Source organism: Falco naumanni, chromosome 7 (assembly GCF_017639655.2).
Source record: "Falco naumanni isolate bFalNau1 chromosome 7, bFalNau1.pat, whole genome shotgun sequence".
NCBI lineage: Eukaryota > Metazoa > Chordata > Aves > Falconiformes > Falconidae > Falco > Falco naumanni.
In genome coordinates this window covers 63,808,393-63,829,438 of record NC_054060.1, presented here as the reverse complement: position 1 = coordinate 63,829,438, position 21,046 = coordinate 63,808,393, and the positions used below count along the sequence as shown (strand labels likewise).

General features: G+C 37.9%; 1 protein-coding gene across 7 annotated transcripts in view; it reads right to left on the bottom strand.

The window, feature by feature from the left end:
* Window positions 1-3,516: 3,516 nt before the first annotated feature.
* YLPM1 (YLP motif containing 1) overlaps window positions 3,517-21,046 on the bottom strand; it is a 38,796-nt gene continuing 21,266 nt past the window's right edge. For 2 of the 7 annotated variants that reach the window (XM_040600303.1, XM_040600305.1), the window contains exons 8-21: window positions 19,903-19,995; window positions 19,381-19,555; window positions 19,095-19,240; window positions 18,551-18,738; window positions 17,851-17,913; window positions 17,429-17,548; window positions 16,972-17,148; window positions 16,676-16,759; window positions 16,331-16,414; window positions 14,772-14,858; window positions 11,683-11,734; window positions 6,316-6,446; window positions 4,316-4,495; window positions 3,517-3,950 (exon numbers count right to left, since the gene is read on the bottom strand). In XM_040600303.1, the coding sequence (XP_040456237.1) occupies window positions 4,349-4,495; window positions 6,316-6,446; window positions 11,683-11,734; window positions 14,772-14,858; window positions 16,331-16,414; window positions 16,676-16,759; window positions 16,972-17,148; window positions 17,429-17,548; window positions 17,851-17,913; window positions 18,551-18,738; window positions 19,095-19,240; window positions 19,381-19,555; window positions 19,903-19,995 (1,547 nt within the window). In that variant the 3' untranslated portion in view covers window positions 3,517-3,950; window positions 4,316-4,348. The other 5 variants (XM_040600308.1, XR_005828822.1, XM_040600304.1 and 2 more) reach the window with 5 other exon arrangements.

Sequence of the window (21,046 nt, the reverse complement as noted above, 5' to 3'; positions counted from 1 at the left end):
GCGGGCTTCCCAAATTTGGTTGCAGCAGTATTAGTAATAAAAGGGCACAATCTGCCAAGGGAAATTGTGTCTGAAGGGCATGAAACGATCCACCGTGACAGCTGCGTTAAATAAATGGACAAAGAATATTTTTTTCTTCTGGTAACAATAAATTTGTTTAGGTGGCAACAAGCTGTTCCACAGGCTGAATGACTTCATTTCTTTGGTAAGGATTCTCAGAGCATTCCAATGATGTTGAAATCTCAGATTGGGAAAACCTGATTTTGGCTGGTGAAGTCATGTTGTTCTCTCTCATTTAAAAGCACACTAATGACAGATTATTCTTCTGCAGGAAGCATACTTTCTGATGTGACTTGCAAATCACGATTCTTCATAATTTTTAACTATTCAATTGGATTATATGTAGGCTTTTTGGGGATAAGTTAATATATTTGTTTCAGTGTAATATTACAACTCTACTTTTCCAATTCAATCCTTTCATAAAAGCCACTGCTGAAATCCTAATCAGGATCTCCACAGTATCTAAAGGACTGTTCAGAGACTAACAGGTTTCAGAAAATAGTTAAAACAATGCCTTACAAACAGACAGTAACAACCATGTATTTTGTTGACCAACAGAGGCGAGGAACAATTAATGGTCAGGGTTCACAAAGCCGACTGAAGCAAAGTCCAAAAAATACCAAATCCTACCTGATGGGTGAAAGATACAACCCTAGCTTTTACCAGCACCAAATCTTCCCTTCTAAAGACTGGGAATTAATAATGCAAGTTAAGTCGTTTATCTATGTCAACGTAAAGATATAAGAAAAAAAAAAGCCATGGCATTTCCAGAACTGACTTAACATTCTACGCTGCTTTCACTCTTTCACACCATAGTCAGACCACCATGCTTAATGAGCAATCCTACAAACAGCAGCAGCATGTCTTAGGTTACACACTCCCTTGCAAAAAGCATGTGTACTTCTATTGCAAGACAGTTTCAATATTCTTAAAAACAGCAGGCCATCTTGAGAAAAACTGAAGTGCCATGAGAAATCATAATTCACAGAAAATATTAACAGTCAACTCTGCTCAAGAGGTAGCAGTTCCATCCTGCAGCAGCTGAAGATTTTTTCCGAGTTGTATTTTTAAATGTGATGCACTGCACAGAACAGTCCAACTTACGACTCAGCACAACTTAGAGTTAGCATGGTCAAAGACAGATCATTATCCGAGCGCTGGATGCACACTTTCCTATTTAGCCACCAAAGAAAGCGGGTATTCTTTCTGTTCAGTGCTGTGAAAGATTCTACTGCCAGTATCGGCGAGTAGATGATGAGTAAGAACTAAATCAAGATCAAAACTTAGTTGATTCTGTAGCGAAGGCTTTTCCAGACAAAAGCAAAATCACTGATCACCAACCTCTGACTACGAGCCAAGCATGGGACTACCCAGCTACTCTCAGTTCTGTCGGCAGCGATGATGAGTCTTTCCTTTTGGCTCCATTTCTTCATTCACTGAAGGACTAGAGTAACTGTTACAGGCTGTAGTTACGGCATAAGTTACTTCGAGAACCACTTCCCATCAAACAAGTCGAGACCGACCTGCTAAACATTCAAAGCAACTGCAACAAAAGGCAAAGATTATGGAACGATATTTTTGCATTACAGAAATGGGTAAGTTCTGAACCTTCAGGGAACCAGGAAAACAAAAACAACAACAAAAAACCCCAAGGCCTTCAGCCTGTTCTGATCAGTCTGACAGTCTGAAACACTATATTTTTGTAACTGAAAATTCTCCTTAAACTTGAAGATTCATACATCTTCTCTCTGTTCTCACCAGAGTAAAGTATAACTTTACATGTATTCTCTGCTTATCTCTAATTCTACATGCACCATGGAATGAACAGTGTGACCCCTCCGGGTGTTATCTACTAACGTAACTTTCAAAATCGTTAAAAACAATAAACAGTATAATCAGTTCTGCAACACACTCTCCATTTGCATGCTGCAGAAATATTACTTAGCCTGGAAAGGAAAACGTTAGAAAAGCATCTGGTTCAAGTGCATTACCAAAAATACAGACAAAATCATTAACAATTCTTAAAAGTCAAGAAACAGCATCAACTCGTAACAATGGTGTGCCACAAGGACTCCCGTTTTGTTATGGACCACCGAGGATAGGCTGAAACCCATTTTGCACATACCTGAGAGAGTAATTTCTCCAAACCAAAGCTTGCCTGATTTCCACAGCAATACACATACTGATTTCGTGTTAATTCGTTTCCCTTTGTGAACAATTTTCAGTCAGAATTCAAAGAGTACTTCGCAACATTAAAAAAAGTATATATGCTACATAGTAGTATGTATGCACAGAAAATGCACATTTATTACCTTCCATTTTAAAACCACTGCATTTGGGGAGCTTGACTTTCTTGTATTAAACACATTCAGAGCACAACACAAGTTCAGCTGTTCCCCTCGTTCACCAGTGGGCTTTCAATCATGCATCACAGATGAGGCTGAGAAACATCCAGTAAATCAAAATACGAAGAGTGACAAACCAAACCATCCATTAGCACCACGGCTCTCCTTTAGCAGCATGAACTACCACCAGACCAGAACTAGTTGATTTGCCAACCTAAATGCAAACCGTACTGCAATCACTCAGCAGAGCAACAAAGAATAGCAGAGAAGGAAATTCAGGACCTCGTTTTCTTCCCTCAGAAAGATCAGGAGAAAAAATTTAGTTCACCAGTAAAACGGCAGCCATTTTCGGATTTAAACACCTTGCCTGGTCACAACATTTTTAACACAAGGCATTTGCTTCAAAACTCGAGAGGACAAAAGAACGTTCTCACCAGCAAACCTGATGCTGTGCAGAAGCCATATACCAGCACCTATGAAGAATTTGTACCACTTTTAATAGTATGGACTGCTATTCATTTATATTTTTTAGCAAGCTTAAACACATTTATTAAAGGAATAGAAGGGTATAACTTCTGGTCTTTGCTGCTTCTTTTCATGATGTTTCTCTAAGAGACAGTAGACTTAGGAATGGAATGAAATACCCTGATAGGGATCAGTGTTGACTAAAAGACAGAGTAAGACCAAAATGAATTTTCTAGGCTACTCTCCAGAAAACTGTGCAATACCCGTTTTCAAGTTGAGCATTAAATAAATGTTTTTCACACATTACTACCTTGAGTATTTCAGAGCCATCCAACAGAATTTATACTCACGTAGTAATGGAAATTTGACATAACTGAGAAACTAGGATCCAAAAAAATAACAATCATTCCTGCTCTCCAGGAGGAATGAGAACGGTATGACTCCTAAGAGCCAGCAAAACCTGGGGCCTTAATGGAGCTCTCTCTGAGAAGAGCAGAGGTGATAAACCTAGAAGACAGGACACATTCCAGAATATGAAGCACAGCCTCTTCCAGGTAAGGACGGTTCTGAGTACTGCCAACATGTGAACACAGACCACATTTAAAATGTCAAAACAAAAATCATGCTATATGGTCCACCAAGAACACCGAGTTTATAGTGAAATTTATTGTTCTGCTTCCTAATACAATAAGCTACAAGGTACATACAGTATAAAACGAGAACGGCCACGAAGCAAAGGTGATAAACATTCTGTGATGGTACAGTGGAGGTAACATCTGTCTAGTCCTTCCACTTTATCCCACAAACAGCAGCTAAAACTAATGGCCCTCCCCCTCCCTCCCCTCCAAAAATATTAAAAAGTAAACTGTCTCTCTCACTTAGGAGCAGTGGGATTCGGTGTGGGGTTTCTTTTTTTTTTTTTTTTTTTTTTTTTTTTTTTTGAGAGCACTGGTTATCTGCCAATATCTCAAGAAAATTGCTGAAACTAAAGTAACAAAGAAAAACTGTGAAGGTGGGAGTGACATGACCCATGCAAGATGCTCATGACACCTTGGTTGACTTCTCCTCAGAGCAAATGGCCTGTAAAGAAAGGAAAAGTTTGTTACACCAAGTAAAACAGCAATTAATGTGGTCAGAGTTAAGATACAGTAAGCCAAATCTGAACTAGGTAGGACTAGGCACGCAGTTAAACTACTCTTTTAATGAAAACGTTATTTTCCTGATAATAAGGGTTGGAGAGAGCTGACAATCCTTCACCTCTTATTTTTAGATGCTGTACAGGAGGGTGCACATTGAATGGGCACAGCTGATGCCTATTATACAAGGTACCAAATCAAATACTCTTGTCTGGGAGAACTCTAACAATGACAGGAACTGCAACCTTAACTCTTAAAAAATCTAAAACCCATGAAGGCTATAAACACGCAGGAAGAGTGAATACTTACCTTAAAGGCACAAAATTCCATTTAACCACTTTTTCATATATACTTGGTGCGGTTGAGGGCTCTCTCAGCAAGATGACCACTTTCATCTGTTATCTTCTCCCAATCTGTTTGTCCAACAACAAAACCAATGGCCCTTTTCCTGTCTGCATCTTTTTTTTCTTCTAGATCTGCCCACCGCACCTATAGAGAACACACTATCAGTAAGACAACCTCTTAAAAAATCCTGAGACAAGTCTAGGCTTTCCACTGCAGATAAGAATACAAGAATTCTCTAATTTGTACTCATTTTCCTTTGAACATGTTAATATTGATTTGTTTTCCAATGGGTAAGGATGCAGACTACAGGAGTTATATTATTTCTAATTTAGTATCTCAGGTGTTCCATGGAGTAGAAGAAAGGTACAGATGATGAGCCTTTTCCATTTCAATGCTATAATTCTGAGAGCTGAAGCGTAATTACTACAATTATTTCTCCGTTCAAAGCAACGCTTTCTGCAGGAAGAACGATCAAAGATTCATTTAATGTCCTCATTTTTTGTACAACTTGTCTTTCAGTTGCACAATGGAAACATCTAGAAGATGACTAATGAAACTACAGACAGACAGTGTTAAAGAGCAACTCAGCACTGAATGAGTGATTGAAGGACAATTTTCTTCTCTATCTTCTGTGATACGTGTCTATTTACATCTTCCTGCTATTTCTTTACACTAAAAAACTTCTTCATGTGTTTTTTATCTCCCATCTTTACAGGTGCAGCCATCTCCTCTATGGCTCTTCACGGTCACACAGATGACTTGCATTCCTCCCCCTCAGACATACACTCCCTCAACACACAAACCCAGCCAGCAATGGGAGGGAGTGCAAGAGGGAGGAGGGAGTGAGGGAGGTGATGATGAAGGAAAACAGTCCAGAAACTCAGCTGGAACACACAGTTGCAGGACGAGAAAAAACAGTAAGTGAAGGAACTCTTCCTTGACATCCTAACTGGTTAGTCTCACTTGGGCTGACTTCTTATTTGGGGACATAGGCTTGTCACCTTTCTGCCAGCACCTCCCTATTTCGCAGTCTACTTGGATCTCCCCAGGCATTCCTGCTGATAACTAATGTCTGCGTTCTTCCACCAGCACTTTCTCTGCCAGTGCCTTAGTACTTCCATGTCCCTCACGCATGCTGTCCAGTTTTGTGTTTGACATTACAGAACAAAACAAAGTCTCAACACCAACAGTTAACTCAAATTACTTTTAGTAGCAAAAGCTGGTCTTTCTGTTTTGGAGGAGAAAAAAAAAAAAGGCATTACCTCTTCCTATTACCTCTCTCATCATCTTCTGATTTTTTGCCCGTTTTTTCACAATGGTATTTGAAGAGGTAGCATTTTGTGTTCAGAACAGAAATACATATAAAGTGGTTGAAGCCAACTTCTTATACACCATCCCCCAAGCTATATGTAAGGTATATGCAGGAGGTAACATCTACAAGACTTAATTGATATAAAACCTACATAGCTGATACTTTCCTCAGCTGAACCTTTTTGAACATAAGAACAGCCTACCATTTCTCTGCCTACTTATTACAAAACCTGACAAAAAATCAGCTTAATAAATTCATCACCTTATCTTGGAATCTGCACTGTATATCACACTATCTCATGACAAAACATACAGCATAAGAACAGGACCCGGTGGGTTGCTCTGAAACAAAGCGCGTCATCTCCCCTGGCAAGAAATGGGACATGATTCCATTCTCAATCTCAAAAGCCGTATCACGCATAGTTAATCTTTACTATTTACAATTCCTCACTTCGTTATAATGAATCTGTTTACCTCTGGAAGACCCTACCCTCAAGAATATTCTCTTACAGAATCTAATGGAATAGCAAAATGAAAAGTGAGTCAGTGAAATTGCCATATTCATACACACTGAACGACTTGACACAAACTCTTTTTCACAGAGACCGTTAAATGGTCATATACAGACGGTAAGTCATTTGAAAATTTATTACCCTTTTCTTTCCAGGTTCAGAAGCACGTGTATCATAGTCATCCGGAAGCTGTAGATAATCTTCCATTCTGCTGGCAATTGCTTCCCAGTCACGTTTCCTTTTAGTGCCAGTCCGCAAACCATCCAGCTTGTCTGAGAACAAACACAGAGCCTCAGAGTTAAAGGAGAATTTTTTTTTCCGTTATTCACACAAACAAGACGAGAGTGGAAAAATTTTCAAAAGAATGAGCAGCAGAACTTGTACATCCAGCTTGTCTTGACAGGTAGAATGATGACAGTTGAAATAAACTAGAGAAGACTCAACAGCATTTTCAAGTTTTATTGATCTTTCACATTAACTGTGTGGCAATAACACTCAGTCTTGTTATTTGTACGAGGGAAAAAAGCTTGTTCTTCTGGATATTCACACTATATGGAGTCTGTCCTTACAGGTACAATGTAGCCACAAATAGCTAGGAACCACATATCCACCCTTCTGTATTTGAACACAATACTAAAGCTGCAGCATTTTTCCCAAATTTGGGGTTTAATACTGTGTCAAACACGGCATACATGCAGTATCAGGGAACAAGTGACGATCATAGAAATTAATGCATCAAAGACAAGTTTTTTGAGATACTGTTTCTGCTAAACAAAAAGCTCCTTGGAAACCCTGATCCCCGCCCCCCCCCCCCCTACTTTTTCTCTCCCCACAAGGAAAACACACTCAAAAAATCCTCCAGGATTGGAAAAAAACCCTCTCAATCTTTTGTTTCATGGTGTAAGAGGTCAGTCATGAATATTTGAGCAGTATGTTTGTCCCACAGTCATAATTTTCTTCTTTTTCTTATTGAATCGATAAGGCATGAGAAGAAACAATTCCATTCCTAGGTTCTAAAATTTTGTTCCTCTTTGGACACTTATTTTCAGTGAAAAAACAACACATTCTTGAAATAATGTGGCAAACTGCTTTTAGAAAGATGAAGTATTCATTGTAATATTACGAACAATAAAGCCTGAAAACGAAAATCAGCTTTACAAGTCAGAGGAAATCCTAGTACTTCTGTCGATGTATGCTACCATTTTATAAGACAACAATTCAAGTATATGCAGAAGGAACACTAAGCTTGGCAGTTATATTCTGTAAACCATTTCCAGTGATGTCAGTAACATTGTTTCAGAAGTCACTGATGTAATTAAATTCACCCACAAAAGGCCTCAGAATTCAACCAAATAGAAGGCAGCATATTTTCTGGACAGCAGAAGAGGATGTTCAAAGGTATGTATTTAAAGAAGCTCAGTTCAGAGATGAGTTTTTTTTTTTTTTTTCTTAATATGAGAGAGAAAAGAGTAACAACGGAGATAATGTGAGGCAATGGTGATGCAGACATGCCAGTATAATTTAAATGCCATAAACTAATGAAGTAATTTCTCCCTCATACAACTCTAGAGTTTTTAAAGACTCCACCTTTGCCCCATTTCCCTGGAACAGATAAAGAATTTCTGCTAAGAAAACGTTTTAATCCCCCTCTGCCTTTTATAAAAGTCAACATAACAGTGCAGGATATTTGTATCTGTTACGTGGTATCTTGTGACACAACTCAGTTAAGGTTCTTCTTTTGCTCTAAGTTATATCTGCCAAATTTGAAGCTCAATCTCCACAGAAAGACGGCACTCGCTCTAGAAGACAAAATTAATTTATACAATATTCCCCTGTTACTCCAGCATGTAACATACTTGCACTGCTCCTCAGTATTACTCTCAGAACAATCAGCACAGACCATTCGTAGCATAAGGGTTTCCAGAAAAAAAACCAAACAACAACCCAACCCAAAACATTGAAAAGGAGAGCAACAAACGCATTGGGGAGCATTTAGGAACATGAAGAACTGAAAATTCAGGAGCTCTCTCTTGGCAAGTATCTGTACAGAGACATATTCCTGTTGGAAGGCAATGTGCTACGATGCAAGCTCATCTCGTCACCAGTGTGGAAGAAAAGAGTTCGGTCTCCCCCCTCCCTGCTGCACACAGGCCAACTGAAAATATCGCCAAGAAACGTGTAGTTCTCACACATCAACAGAGGAGTTCAGGAGGCATTCAGGGTGTGAAGTTCCCCTCTGTTCCTTTTTGTTACTGCTACACAGAATTTATTTTAAAATGTGATCTCCTTCCATGTATGAAGTTGGATTGCCTTTCCAGAGGGATCTGCTTCCATCCATACTATCGTGGTTCAAAGCACAGGTGCCATGCAGTAGACACACTACAGAAGTGTCAAAAGCCTACCACAAAGCATCATTTCAGAACATTCTTTTCTGAAAATAAGACAAGGTGTCATTTTGTTAACAATGGTACTTGTGAATATATATGGAGGATGATTGTTGTTAAACTATCAAACATCATTTTACCATTTCAATTTTAAAAACAACGAAGCAGCAGCATTTCTAGAAACCCGCAGAAGTTAAAAACTCACCTTTAGAATTTTAATAATAAAGCATCAGAAAGTAACTGACTTAATTAGCTCCTTCAAAAACTAAATGAATCTTTTGCCCTTCTTATACAAAAGCCACAACGTTTTATGTAAAAAGTTATTTGTGTTCTAGAGTAAATTTTATAACGGTATCAAAACTTCAGCTATGCCAGAGCTCATTTCTCCTTTCCTGAAATTTCGGAGAACTCACCACTAAGCCACAATTGGAAACAGAGTATTGTGCTAAACACTTTGAATACAGTCAAATTTTTAAAGTGCGAATCCACTTCTGTAAATGCAAGAACCAGTGTGCATTATGCACTGAGACAGACCAGTAATTAGACTTTAGAATAAAAATGTGGCCGTGCACTCACAGCACATAAGGAAATGATATACCACACACATACTCAGGGTGAGGAATGCATCACCCCTGCCAAAGTAAATCTGAACTAAAACAAGAGCTCTGGGGCATACAGTATGGCGATTGTCACAAGTCAGTGTCACAGCTAAAGAACTACAACTTTTCAGAGGCTTATTACAATCAGTAAGATCTTATTGTGATTTCCTGTAACAACGCTTACTCAGAAAGAAAATAAAAGCAGAACAAGACTTAGTGTTGTTTTTGGATTCTGCACTTAAATCACTTCTGCAAATGTGTGCCTTCTGGGACCAAGGCAAAAAACCTAACGGGAAGGCCAGCTCCCAGGAAATAACAAATGCATACCACAGTTTACATGCCTTTCAGGAGGTAATTTTAATTGGTAATCTACAACAAAGTCTTATTGTGAAATAAATATAATAATTCTTACTCACAGACTGCAAGCGCTTATAATGCATACCTTGAGCTAAAAGTTGCCTGCCTTTGCAGAGCAATTTCTCAAAGAAACATCATTCTTTCTATATGATAGCCTGGCTTTTTAAAAAAATGTATGTTCTTTCAGAATTTACTTTTAATCTATGGTTCTATATATTTATAAAAATTAATCTAGAAGGTAGTTATGAAAGCAAAACAGTGAATATAGATTTAATAGAAAGACCTTCTTGGCACCTGTATCTGTGTCTTGCAGCATGCTAACATCCAGTTTGTTAATGGAGTTTTTGATTGTTAAAGGATTATTGCGACAGCCTTGCAAGTAACTTACATTAACATAAAACTGACCCTGCTACCTGCTCCTCCTTTTTACACTTAAGTGGAGACCATATAAAAATCCTGCGTTTTATATTACAGGGTTTTCATATGCAAAGAAACACAACACAGTTCTACATTTCTATTTTTTAGCAGTATTTGATCATGAGAGAGGTCAATTTTGAAAGCTATCTGTAAATTTCTACTGCAGTCACAGTCTCCACGCTGCCAGAAACTACACACAAAACTTCAGTATTTTTAGAACACACTTTGGACTCCTGTGATATCTGTAAAACACACGGGATGACTTAAAGTTCGCTGCATCCAGTGCAATGCATCTGTTCCTACTACTCAGTATTTAAAGTAGTCTATGTTATTTGGAATACAACACAATGTATCAGAGCATTCTTCAACAATACAGTTTTCCAGTACCATGATTTCATACATAATTGGGATAAAAATCATTACAAACTTAAGAAATAATCTTAAGATATTAAAACAATCAACTCTTAACAAAAATGCAGAGCAATCCTGAATTAATTCTAACTGCCTAGCTGTTTGACATGCCAGAATGATTGAGTACAAGGCTCCTCCAGTGGTACTGCAGGTGCCACAGTGTCAATATATTCCACTAATATTTAAATGACTTAAAAGAGAGCACAGCAGCAGAAGAGATGGTGCAACTAAGCAGTTAACAGCAAAGGATGAAAGGCTGCTTTACGTAAGGCAGAACTTCTAATACTGTTTCTATGGTGCAATTGTGGTTTTGGTTATTGGAAAGTAATGATACACAGGGCTGTACCACACATGCGGAAGCAAACCTCAAAAATGTTAAGACATGCTGTGTCCCATTCAGATATTTGTTACTTCTCATAGATGTGACAGAAAATAGCAGTTTTATGCAGATTGCACTGATAAAATCTTCACTTAGAACCATTACTATTCAGTTGGGAAAAAAAAAACCAAACCAAACAAACTCCCAAACTGATCATAATGACTAAAACCCCCTTTCCATGTGTAGACCTTCCATCACAGCCATAGTGCATGCATTTCAGCCTGAAAGTTGCTTTTGACTTCCACAGAATCCTAATATTAGCACTTACATCTAACGCGACCACCAACACTAATCAGAACAAAGAGTGCAGCAAAAATAGTGCCCTTGTGCTCCTGGAAAGTCCATTTTGCATCCTACTAAGAAGGATTATTCTAGTATTCTGGAACTGAAAAGCATAACGCACTTTAACTTTTCAATACCCAAGTTGTTGATAGGATACACGGAGGCCTAAACGTTCAGAACCAGCTTCAAAACACGGCACTACTTTGTCCTCACACGTGTCTATTTTGGAGAGCGAGAAACATCTTCAATACAGTTAGCTACTAGGCATGTCTCCAAGAAAGTAAGTTACTGATGACATTAAGGCTTGAAGAAAAGGTATGCAGTATGAACAAGAATGCAAGTGCAATGTAAGTTGACTCTGCTTTTTATAATACGGAAGAGATGAATAAAGAACAGAAATACTGCTTTTTTTAAATTTTAAGACAAAGTACTTTCCTTGAACAGATGGAAGAACAATTAATGAATATATAAAACAGTGATGGTTAGAAAGTCATAACTCCCTTGCCTTTGGCAGAAGACACATTCCTTTTCCACACAAATGTTTTTGCAGTTTCAGACACATGTGAAATCAACACATTTATTTGGTTTTGGTAAGGAGGCACAGTAAAAATAAAAAATTCAGGTTTTGCAAACATCATCAGATACCAACTATAAGAAACAGGAAAAAATAAATACCCACCTAGCTTTGCCTCAGAAGTGTCCATCTCCCATTTGCTTTTCGGAATGTAACCCTAAATCATACACAGAGAGAAGCTCGGAGGATTAGAGAGAGACACACATGCATATCACTTTTGAACTGGAAACAGCATTATAATGGGAGCTTAAGGTATTTCTTTTTGTAAGTCACAATTCTTGTTATCGGATGAAGGAAACAAATTACTCAGTATTTCAGAACTTCTGCATCCATTTCCCATTCAGTGATTTTAGCAGCCCTTGCAAATCGTTACAAGAGTGCTGCCCTCTGCAAACACAGAACTCCGGAAAGAGTCTAAAGACAGCAATGGCACTGTGTGCACAGTTACTATATTACATTTTCCCAGGTGGCAAAGTTATTGTAACGCAACTTATCAGGCATAAAGAATATTCAAAGCTTTACAAATACAAATGAAAAAGTTACCACAGTCATGAACTTTTAACATTACATCAGAGATTTACCACATACAAACTTTACTTAATCCTTTCGAAGGGACATACTAAATTCATGTATGAGTGGTTAGTCCACAACTAAACAAAATTCTTTCCTTAGTTTAAATGCGAGTATCTGTGAATTACTAAGATTTCAGTATTATTTTTCATTTTAATATAACCCTCTTAGTTCAATGATTTTTTTAAAACACTTTTTTCCCTACAAATAATGTCATCATGCATTTTACATGTAATGATCTTTAGCCAGTTTATTCCTTGTAAACGAGCATAGTGATACTAAATTCAGTAAAAACTTATTTATTTTAGATATCTTCTTGTTATCTTTTCATTTTATACTCTTGGACAAGTGAATCCTTACTAAGCACCCCTTAAAACTCATATCAGCTGTTCAGATTCAGTGTAAAACTACTTATGTTTCTCTGGAATCACATAAAAAGTTCAATGTAGTGAAATGGAACCCCTGTGAGAATATCATTATTTTAAGAATGATTTTTAATAGAGAGGGAAAAGAACTACTCTAGAAGATTTCAACAAGAAAACAACAATCCACAGACCAGTTTTATTACACTAACTTCTTTCCTGCTCTATTTATAGGTTGCCTCAGTGTGTAAAACGTGTATTTGTTAATGCTAAAGGTTACTCAATCAGTGTACTACTCCAGAGAGCTACACTGCTTTTGATTACATTCAGCACTGCTGTTCCAAAATCCCTGAAAGACCTCTTTTCTATCAAGCATATATCAGTGACTTATCAGATCTCTGTATTCTATTGTTTTTAATCAAGTCTGTAATTAATACAAACTACTACAGTTTGTGCTGCAGTATTTCCTTGTAACAAATAAACTTCATATATATATATATGCATATTCATACTTTTAAACAAAGTTGCACATTAAAGTTTGCTCAGTAAGTTTACACCACAGCTAGAAGCTTGTATTGAACAAAGTGATGTGATACACTGGTGAGAACACTAAGTTAAAAGCATCAATAATTCATACCATCAAGCACAGAAAAGCAAGAATTGTCTGAATGCTACAAACAACCCTATGGGAGTTGATAATAGCAACAAAAGAGTGACTTTGATGGTGTGAAATGGCCTATTGTGTGCTGAATCTGTACAATATCCCGGTCCTCAAATAGGATAAGAAAAGATTCAGACTTCATGCTTTGGTACGAGACAGCTGGATATTTCAAGGACATCTGCCAGATAGCAGGAACTGCAGACCTCTCTTTTTTCCACAGGATTAAATGCAGCAAAACGAATTGAAGAACCCTTACCAACTGCTCTCAAGAAGGCAGATACCAAGTACAGTGTACTGTTCCACCTTTCTGTCTGACATAACCCTCTCCGAGATTAGCCATGTGACTGAACAGCAGAGATTACATATGGCAGGTATTTCTTTGCTATTTTTCATGTCTTGTGAATCTGAATAGAAAACGTTCTTATAAGTAGATTACTTTTAGTTATGAATAATTTGCATAGTTTTCACCACCAAGATTTCTCCTTTGTCTCATAAAGAAAAGGCCTATTGTTTTATTGGCTGTACATTAGGACACTCCCCAGAGCCCATAAACACACACATATACACACACACTCTCTTGTGCACAGATGTCTCAAAAACTAAAGACAACCTTCTCTTCCAGGTATAGCTAATTTCCAAGAAACGAGACTAGCAGCCATATTCTTGTAAACATGGATGCGCCTTTGAAATGTTCTAACCACACTTTATGCAGTCTCAAACTCTGTGCCAAAGAATAATGTAGTAAAGAGAATAAATAAGTCATGTTGCAAAAAACCAGATGTTTATTAAAATCCACTCTTCCTAAGCTTAATTTTTTTTATTCTGTACCTTCAACTGCTTTCTAAACTGTCACTCCTGAGGAATACTGAATTTCCATCAAGAAAAAGGACTTGCTCGTCTCAGACATTTTTGGTTACTTCCTGTTTATTGGAGTTTAACTGCTTGGTTGTGGGAACCAGGGTTTGACACGTTCAACTCATCAAGCACTGAGCAGCTGCAGCTCCAACACATACCAAGAAGTTACATTAGGAAGCCTCTCGTAGCCTTTTAAATACATACCTAAAACCACCAGCCCTCAGGGCAATTCTCTAACCTTCATTTACCCAAGAGACCTAATCCCTCATCTTGGAGATACCTACTGACAAACAAAGTCAGCGAGCCTTGGCAGAGAAAGCATTCTTCTTCAAAACTGTTGTCATATACTGTGACAGTCAAGAAGAGGTCTTTAGACACGTGAGAGGAAATAAGCTAAATTAATCTTTGCCCATTCTTCCCATCCTCAACTTAGTGTAATTCTTAGATAATCTGGAAGACAGTGCTATAGTATAGTGCAACTTATAAATGGCTGTAAGAGGCATGTTGCCACTCTCCACTGATAATGGTTTGTGGCATATACTCACAGATTCTTAAAAAAATCAGTTAGGAATAGTATGATTTAACATTAAAGTTCTCCTAGAAGTGTTTAAGGAATAAACAACTAGAAATGTGTGTATTAAGATCGCACTGCTAAGAATGGCAGTGGGTTGGCGTTTGTAAGACTGAGATTCTCCCTCAGACACATTAACAAACATTTTGTTAGAGATGGTTGATGTGTCTCCTACCAGTTCACTTTCTTCCTCCTCTGCTGAATCCTTCTTGACTTCTTCTTTCTGGTCTTCAATATTTGCATCAAAATCCTCCATCTCCACCTGTTCCAAAGCACAAACACAGACTTACAAGGCACTGCTTGACTTGTAAATATTGGGGTTTTAGCAGAGTAAGCAGAAGATTAAAAGTTCAAATAAAAGAGGAAAGAAAGGATTCATCTTGGAAAGTATGATGATGCAATATATATGAGTACTGGCTCCATTTTAGCTTCCCTCAGAAGCATGCTCTGCTCTAGCTAGTGACAAACTGTGTGGGAAAGTAGCAATTGTTTAATCTCTTCTTTCACATGCTTTCTTTGTGCTATCAGTGTCTGTAACAGTAAGATCCTTCTCTTGCTTCCCATGTAATCACATCTCAAAACTTGAAATCTCAGAAAAAGATCTTAAACTTGCCATTTACATATCACTGGAATGGCGTGCTCTGCATAAAACATCTCTAATTGAGCTCTTATCTTGTATATATTTAAGTATCACAGTGAAGAATAACAACCACAGAGGTTAAAGCATCCATTTTCTTTGCTATGTTAAGGCATACATCTAACCCTACCCATCTAACAGAAGTCTTTCTGGGGTCCACATCTCTAATAGGGATTCATGTGTATACCATAGAATACCTAAAACTCTCCAAGTACGTACAGTTCTTCATACCGTTAGTAAAACCTTGATACAAACAGAGTAAATCCCAAATCTGCCCTTCTCCGCGTCTACATGAGAGCTGAGCTTTTTGCTGTCCTCTTGAAGATTACTATTTTCTGACACGAGGAACTTGGAGATTCAAAAATAACCTGCTGATCTCACCACAAACTGCAAAGAGTAAACTCTCTTCCTACTTCAGCAGTTCACCGCTTTCTACAACCACGGCAAGAGCTGTTCTGACAGCAACATACAACTATGGTACATTTTCAATGACCATACGATTAACATACTACTTTATTCCCAGAGCACCTGAAACACCTGCCAAAGAAAAATGCAACAACAGAGAAAGCCAACACACCAAAGATGCATGTCATGGCAAACTGCAGATGGAATAAAAAAGAGGCAATCCTCTACAGCAAGTGTAATTTTCTGCTACAAGTTATTTCTTCATTCTCTGCTACAGGTCTGTATGTCTCAAAGCAGGGACTGAGAGTAGTTCAAATTTGTTTATTCATTTTATCAAACTACTTCTTCAAATTATGATCCAACTAATCCAGTAATCTGAAAAAGTCCTGAGTTTCATCTGAGAGAGCAAAGATCCTCTTTAACTGGTACTCAACAGTTGCTAAGAGCAAAGTGGCTTCAACTCTTGCTCAAAGATGTGTAAGTCTAGTCTCCAGAAAGGTAATATAAATGTAACATGTACTTTCATGTTTGGGTAATTGGTAGGAATAATGGAATAGACTTGTCTGACACAGTGATTCTGGCTTTCTACAGTGCCAAGTTTAACTGCCCTGTTGTGATCACGCTTTGCTTTGTATTTTCAGTATAGTCACATGTACATAATTTGTAATTTTAATGAGCACAGAGATTCTCACCTCTTCGATAGCAGCATCTTGCAATAGAGAACGAATGTCCAGGCGCATCATGTGACGTGGTGCTGCCTCCCAGTGATCAGACATCTAACAAAAAACAAACAAAAATGAAGCAACTCTAAAAATATAATAGATTCAATGGAAAACTGGGTTTCTATTAATGAACAAGATTTATCTGTATTTAAGAAAATTAATTTCAGTAAATCCCATGAAATAACTACCAGCTCTTCTTAGAGTACTGTGAGCATTACGTAGTCTAAAAGAGGTCTACAGTTTTCCAACAACAGCAGGGCTAAAAATACAAGGAAACCTATCATTAATCCTATGACTCCAGATGTATACAGTTACCCTGCTGATTTCCTTTAGCTTGCGTCCATGAATATTCCTCTTGGAACACGTCTGGTTATCTGCACTCATTTCAGCTAAGTACACCTAGAAAGAGAAAGACAAATGTTGTAAATCAGTATTTAGAGCTATTTTTCTACCTGGCGACACACTCTGCAGTTGCACATTCTAAGAAAGGCAAATTTGTAACTGTAGACCACAGCATTTTTCCTGAATGAGGGAGGGACTTTGCATTCAGAAGTTTAGAAATACCAGCATATGGGTGCTAGGAAGTTCAAATGCTTTTTAGGCTCCATTACCTCAAACCCCTTGGTTTTTGCAGCACTCCAAAACTGTTCAAAATGTCGCACTCTATCATTGATAGCATCAAGGATAATGAAGGGAAAGAAGCCATCATCCAAGGTCTTTTTGAAAGTTTTAAACATGCTGGTACGATAGGTCTCTTCCATATCAGCTTCATATTCGTACTCCATCACCTTTATCAAGGACAAAAGCATTTAAGAAAGAGGACACCTATTAAATTGCTAATGTTCCACTGCTGAATGTCATGTCCACAAAGTACACTGGTATAAGAAACACATTTTCCAGGTCAACGTTTAAGAAATTGCCCATACTGCCCTTCAGTTACATTGACTTGTTTTGAAAAACAGCCCACAGATCCCTGCACTCTTACAAAGCCACAGACTGAAATCCTGATTGCCACTGTGCTTTTCCAGAATGTTTCTTTGTCAAGATAAGCAACTGAACTAAGAGTACCTTCTTTTTCACTTTTTTCCCTGTATCTGGGTCTCTCTCTTCTTTTTCCACTTCAGTGATGAAATAGTCGTCAAGGCTGAGGACTCTTGGTGCAGGTCCTCCACACTCTACTTCCTTATCCTGGAAAGAAAGCAAAAAGAAAACATGAACTCTTGCTGTAAAAATTCCATCCTGCTACAGATGATCTTCAAAACATTTTTGGCAAACAGCAGTCCCCTGCTCTATATTCAAAACAAGAAGCAAGCAGCATCGTTCATGTTTGGTAATAGTGCAAGGGATTCACAGGCCATATGAAGACACAGAACACTGAAGAACAACAGGCTGAAATTCCAGACAAACAGAAAGCTGTTTTCCTCTGCTCTTTTGCAGAGGAAGCACGTAAAGGACAAGCAGCACTACAGACTGAGCGGTTGTTTACATACCCTGATGAGTTTTGCTACATGTGTCTTTCCACTGCCAGGCAACCCTCTCATTATGATTACAATCTGAAACAAAGAGCATGTAAGAAGACATGATACTGTACTACATTTAACAGAACTCCTTTTGCAAAAAATTTCTTCTAGAAAATTATTTGCTCTGGGCTCGCAGATCACCAAGCAAAGCCAGTAGCATACCTTACTGCCAATTTTACAAGCCAGGGCGTGAGGAGTGATAGCAGTTCTACAGAATAAATTACATTAATTATCTCAGCAGCTTATACCGTATAAGACGTTACAGATCTGGTTCAGGTAAAATTAACTGACTGAAACTTGTCTAAATGTTTTATAGCCTGAATCTTGTTCTTTCTTATTTTATATGGTGCGTTGCCAAATTTCTGATTCTGTGTAAAGCCAAGTCTTTCCTCCGCTACATCAGAAACCCAAATGAAGATCTCAGAAGAGTAAAAAATACATTAACGTTATCCACTAACAGGAATTTTATCATAGGAATCCCAGGAAGTTTACATCTCCTGTAGACTCCTAATAGCTGTGCTACAACACTGTAGGCATTTGCAAAGGAACCAAGAGAATTTCCAGAGCTTCCTCACATATAGGCTTGTTCCCAACATATTCCCCTTGTGAGCATTTTATCTGAATAAAGACCTCACAGAAACCGATCACTGCTTTCAGAATGCATACTCACCCTCTCTGGCCTGCTATCCCGTCCTGGTGGCTTCAAAATATCATCTACATTTTTAGATTCTGGCTTCCTCTCCACTCGTGGAGCAGGTGGTGGCTGACGGGGCATTGAAGGAGCAGAAATAGGAATCCTTTCCTCAGGGTAATTTCTACGATCACCTTCAAATTCCAGTGTTTGGACAGAAGAATTTTCTTAGTTCAGTAAAATAAAAAAATTAAGATGTTCATACCCAGCTGAGCTGATTTAAACAGACCTTCATTATTTTAGGATAAATTCACAGATTTGTCCTCAAAGTAATTCAGATTTCTTATCTTGAACATATTACAATCAAAGACATTTTTTAGCAGATTATAAAACTGTTGTGCTCCTGATCACATCACCACTCAAACAAAACTACATGACACTCCCTAAATAAATTTTCCTGAATTATATATTCAGAACAAAGAAATACTGTAAATAAATTAGTTTTCTCCTGATTAATATTCACCTCTGTGAGTCCATATTTTTCATAATATTCTAGCATGGTTTCAAGACTGAGAAACTGTACCTCCAAACATGGAAGGCCCATGATCATATGCTGGACGATCTGTCTTTCGTTCATATGGTGGTCTTTCAAAACCACCCCGCCTGGAGGAGGGATGGTCTTTCTTGTCACGGTAAGACTGAGTCCTTGAAGGTGTAGGAGGAAGAACCCTGCCAAAAGAGTATCTTGCATATTTCTAGAATTTCTGCTATGCATTCCAGAGAGAAACGAACACGTATCTCAAAGGCAAAATGGACAGCCTGATACTTAGCACTGCCTGAATTGTATACAGTGTTCCAAAACCACATACCTATCATCTCGGGGATGCCGCTCTTTTTCAAATCTCTCTCGTTCATAGTCCACAGGACCACGGTCTCTGTGCAATTCCCGGTCTCTCTTGAAATCCCGATGATCTGTGTTGGAATTACCTTGACGCTCAAAATAAGGCTCACGATCTCTTTCTCTGTTGTAACGACCAGGGTGCTCTGAAAGGAGAAACCCAAATTACTAAAACTTACTCTGAATTTCTTATTATTTTTGAAGGAAAAGCAATAAAGAAGAGTGCAAGAAAGGTATACAGAATGGACTTAATCAGCCACTGAATCTCTTTCCAGACTGTAAGAGACAACCATAACATACCATCCTACTTAAAGCTACGTTGCTTGCATTACTCATCTTGACAATACGAACCGTTATTTTTATGGGCCTCTGAAAAGCAATGAAGCAGTTCTAGCTTAAACAAGAGTTACTTAGTTTAAAATACGCTTTTAGTGCCTTACAACTTTTCTTAAGAGCTAACTAACTTTCTGAGAGCTAGCCAAGTGCTCCCTACCTTTTTGAAATGTTTGTCTCTCTGGTAGAGGTTCTGGTCGCAGGGTCACCCTCTCCCCATATGGAATCTGTTCCACTTTACTGGTGGTTATATCTGGTTAAAAATAATAATAAAAAAATTATGGTCTTAAGATACCCCTCTTTCATTGCCTTTCCTCTGTCATGAAAAGTAATCAATGGCATTAAAAGTGACTGGAATAATTTACCAGAAATTCTTTTAAAGGATAATGCAAAAAGAGCTATACATAAATACACAACAACACGGTTTTGAAAGTCTGAAGTGGGTTTGTGTGTTTAAGTATGTATATCACTGCCTTAAGAATGGGACTTCTGCCTTCTTACATGAGTTTAGGCAGCACGCATGGTCACAAGATTATAAACATTAAAATGCTCTGAAATTTCAATAAGTGATAGAACTACTGTAATGTCAAGAATATTAACTGAAACGCTCACTTTAGATTCCTAACAGTGACGATTTTTCTAACAGCTTTTACTAAAACATCTACTTGATGAAATTGATAGGGCTTCAATTCATGTTATGGCACCCTAGAGAGAGAAAAAACACTCTTTAAATGGCAATGCACAATTTAAGAACTTCTTTATGACATGATTTCACTCCTGTTAAAAAATGAAGAATGAAGGAAATTAATTCTATTAAAAAACTAGTGTTGAGTTTTAGCTTTGATAAGCTCAACACTAAAAATCAGAGCCCTTGACTGTTTATATGTTAAATGCTTATCTAGGGCACACACTCTTCAGAACTAGGACTTCTTCTCCCTCCCTGCCTAGAGGGTACCTCACACTCATTAAGCACTATATAAATAATGCAAACATCAGTCACATTCTGCTTTAAGTTACAAAGTCACACCTAAGAACTGTAACAATCCAAAGTACCTTCTAGCATAGTTATTTCCATACTCAGCTGCAAAGGTATTAAGGGAAAGTATCAATATCAATCTAAATATAGCACATCGATGCCATCACGTCAGTTGGTGTTTATTAGAAGCAGATGTAGCTATACACCAGTCAGTTCACATGAAGTAGCTCATTATCACAGCATTGAAGAAAACATTAAACTCAAGACTGGAGGTTACAGACTCCTTAAAACTGCATGGCTTAGCATTGGATCGCAATGTACACAGCCT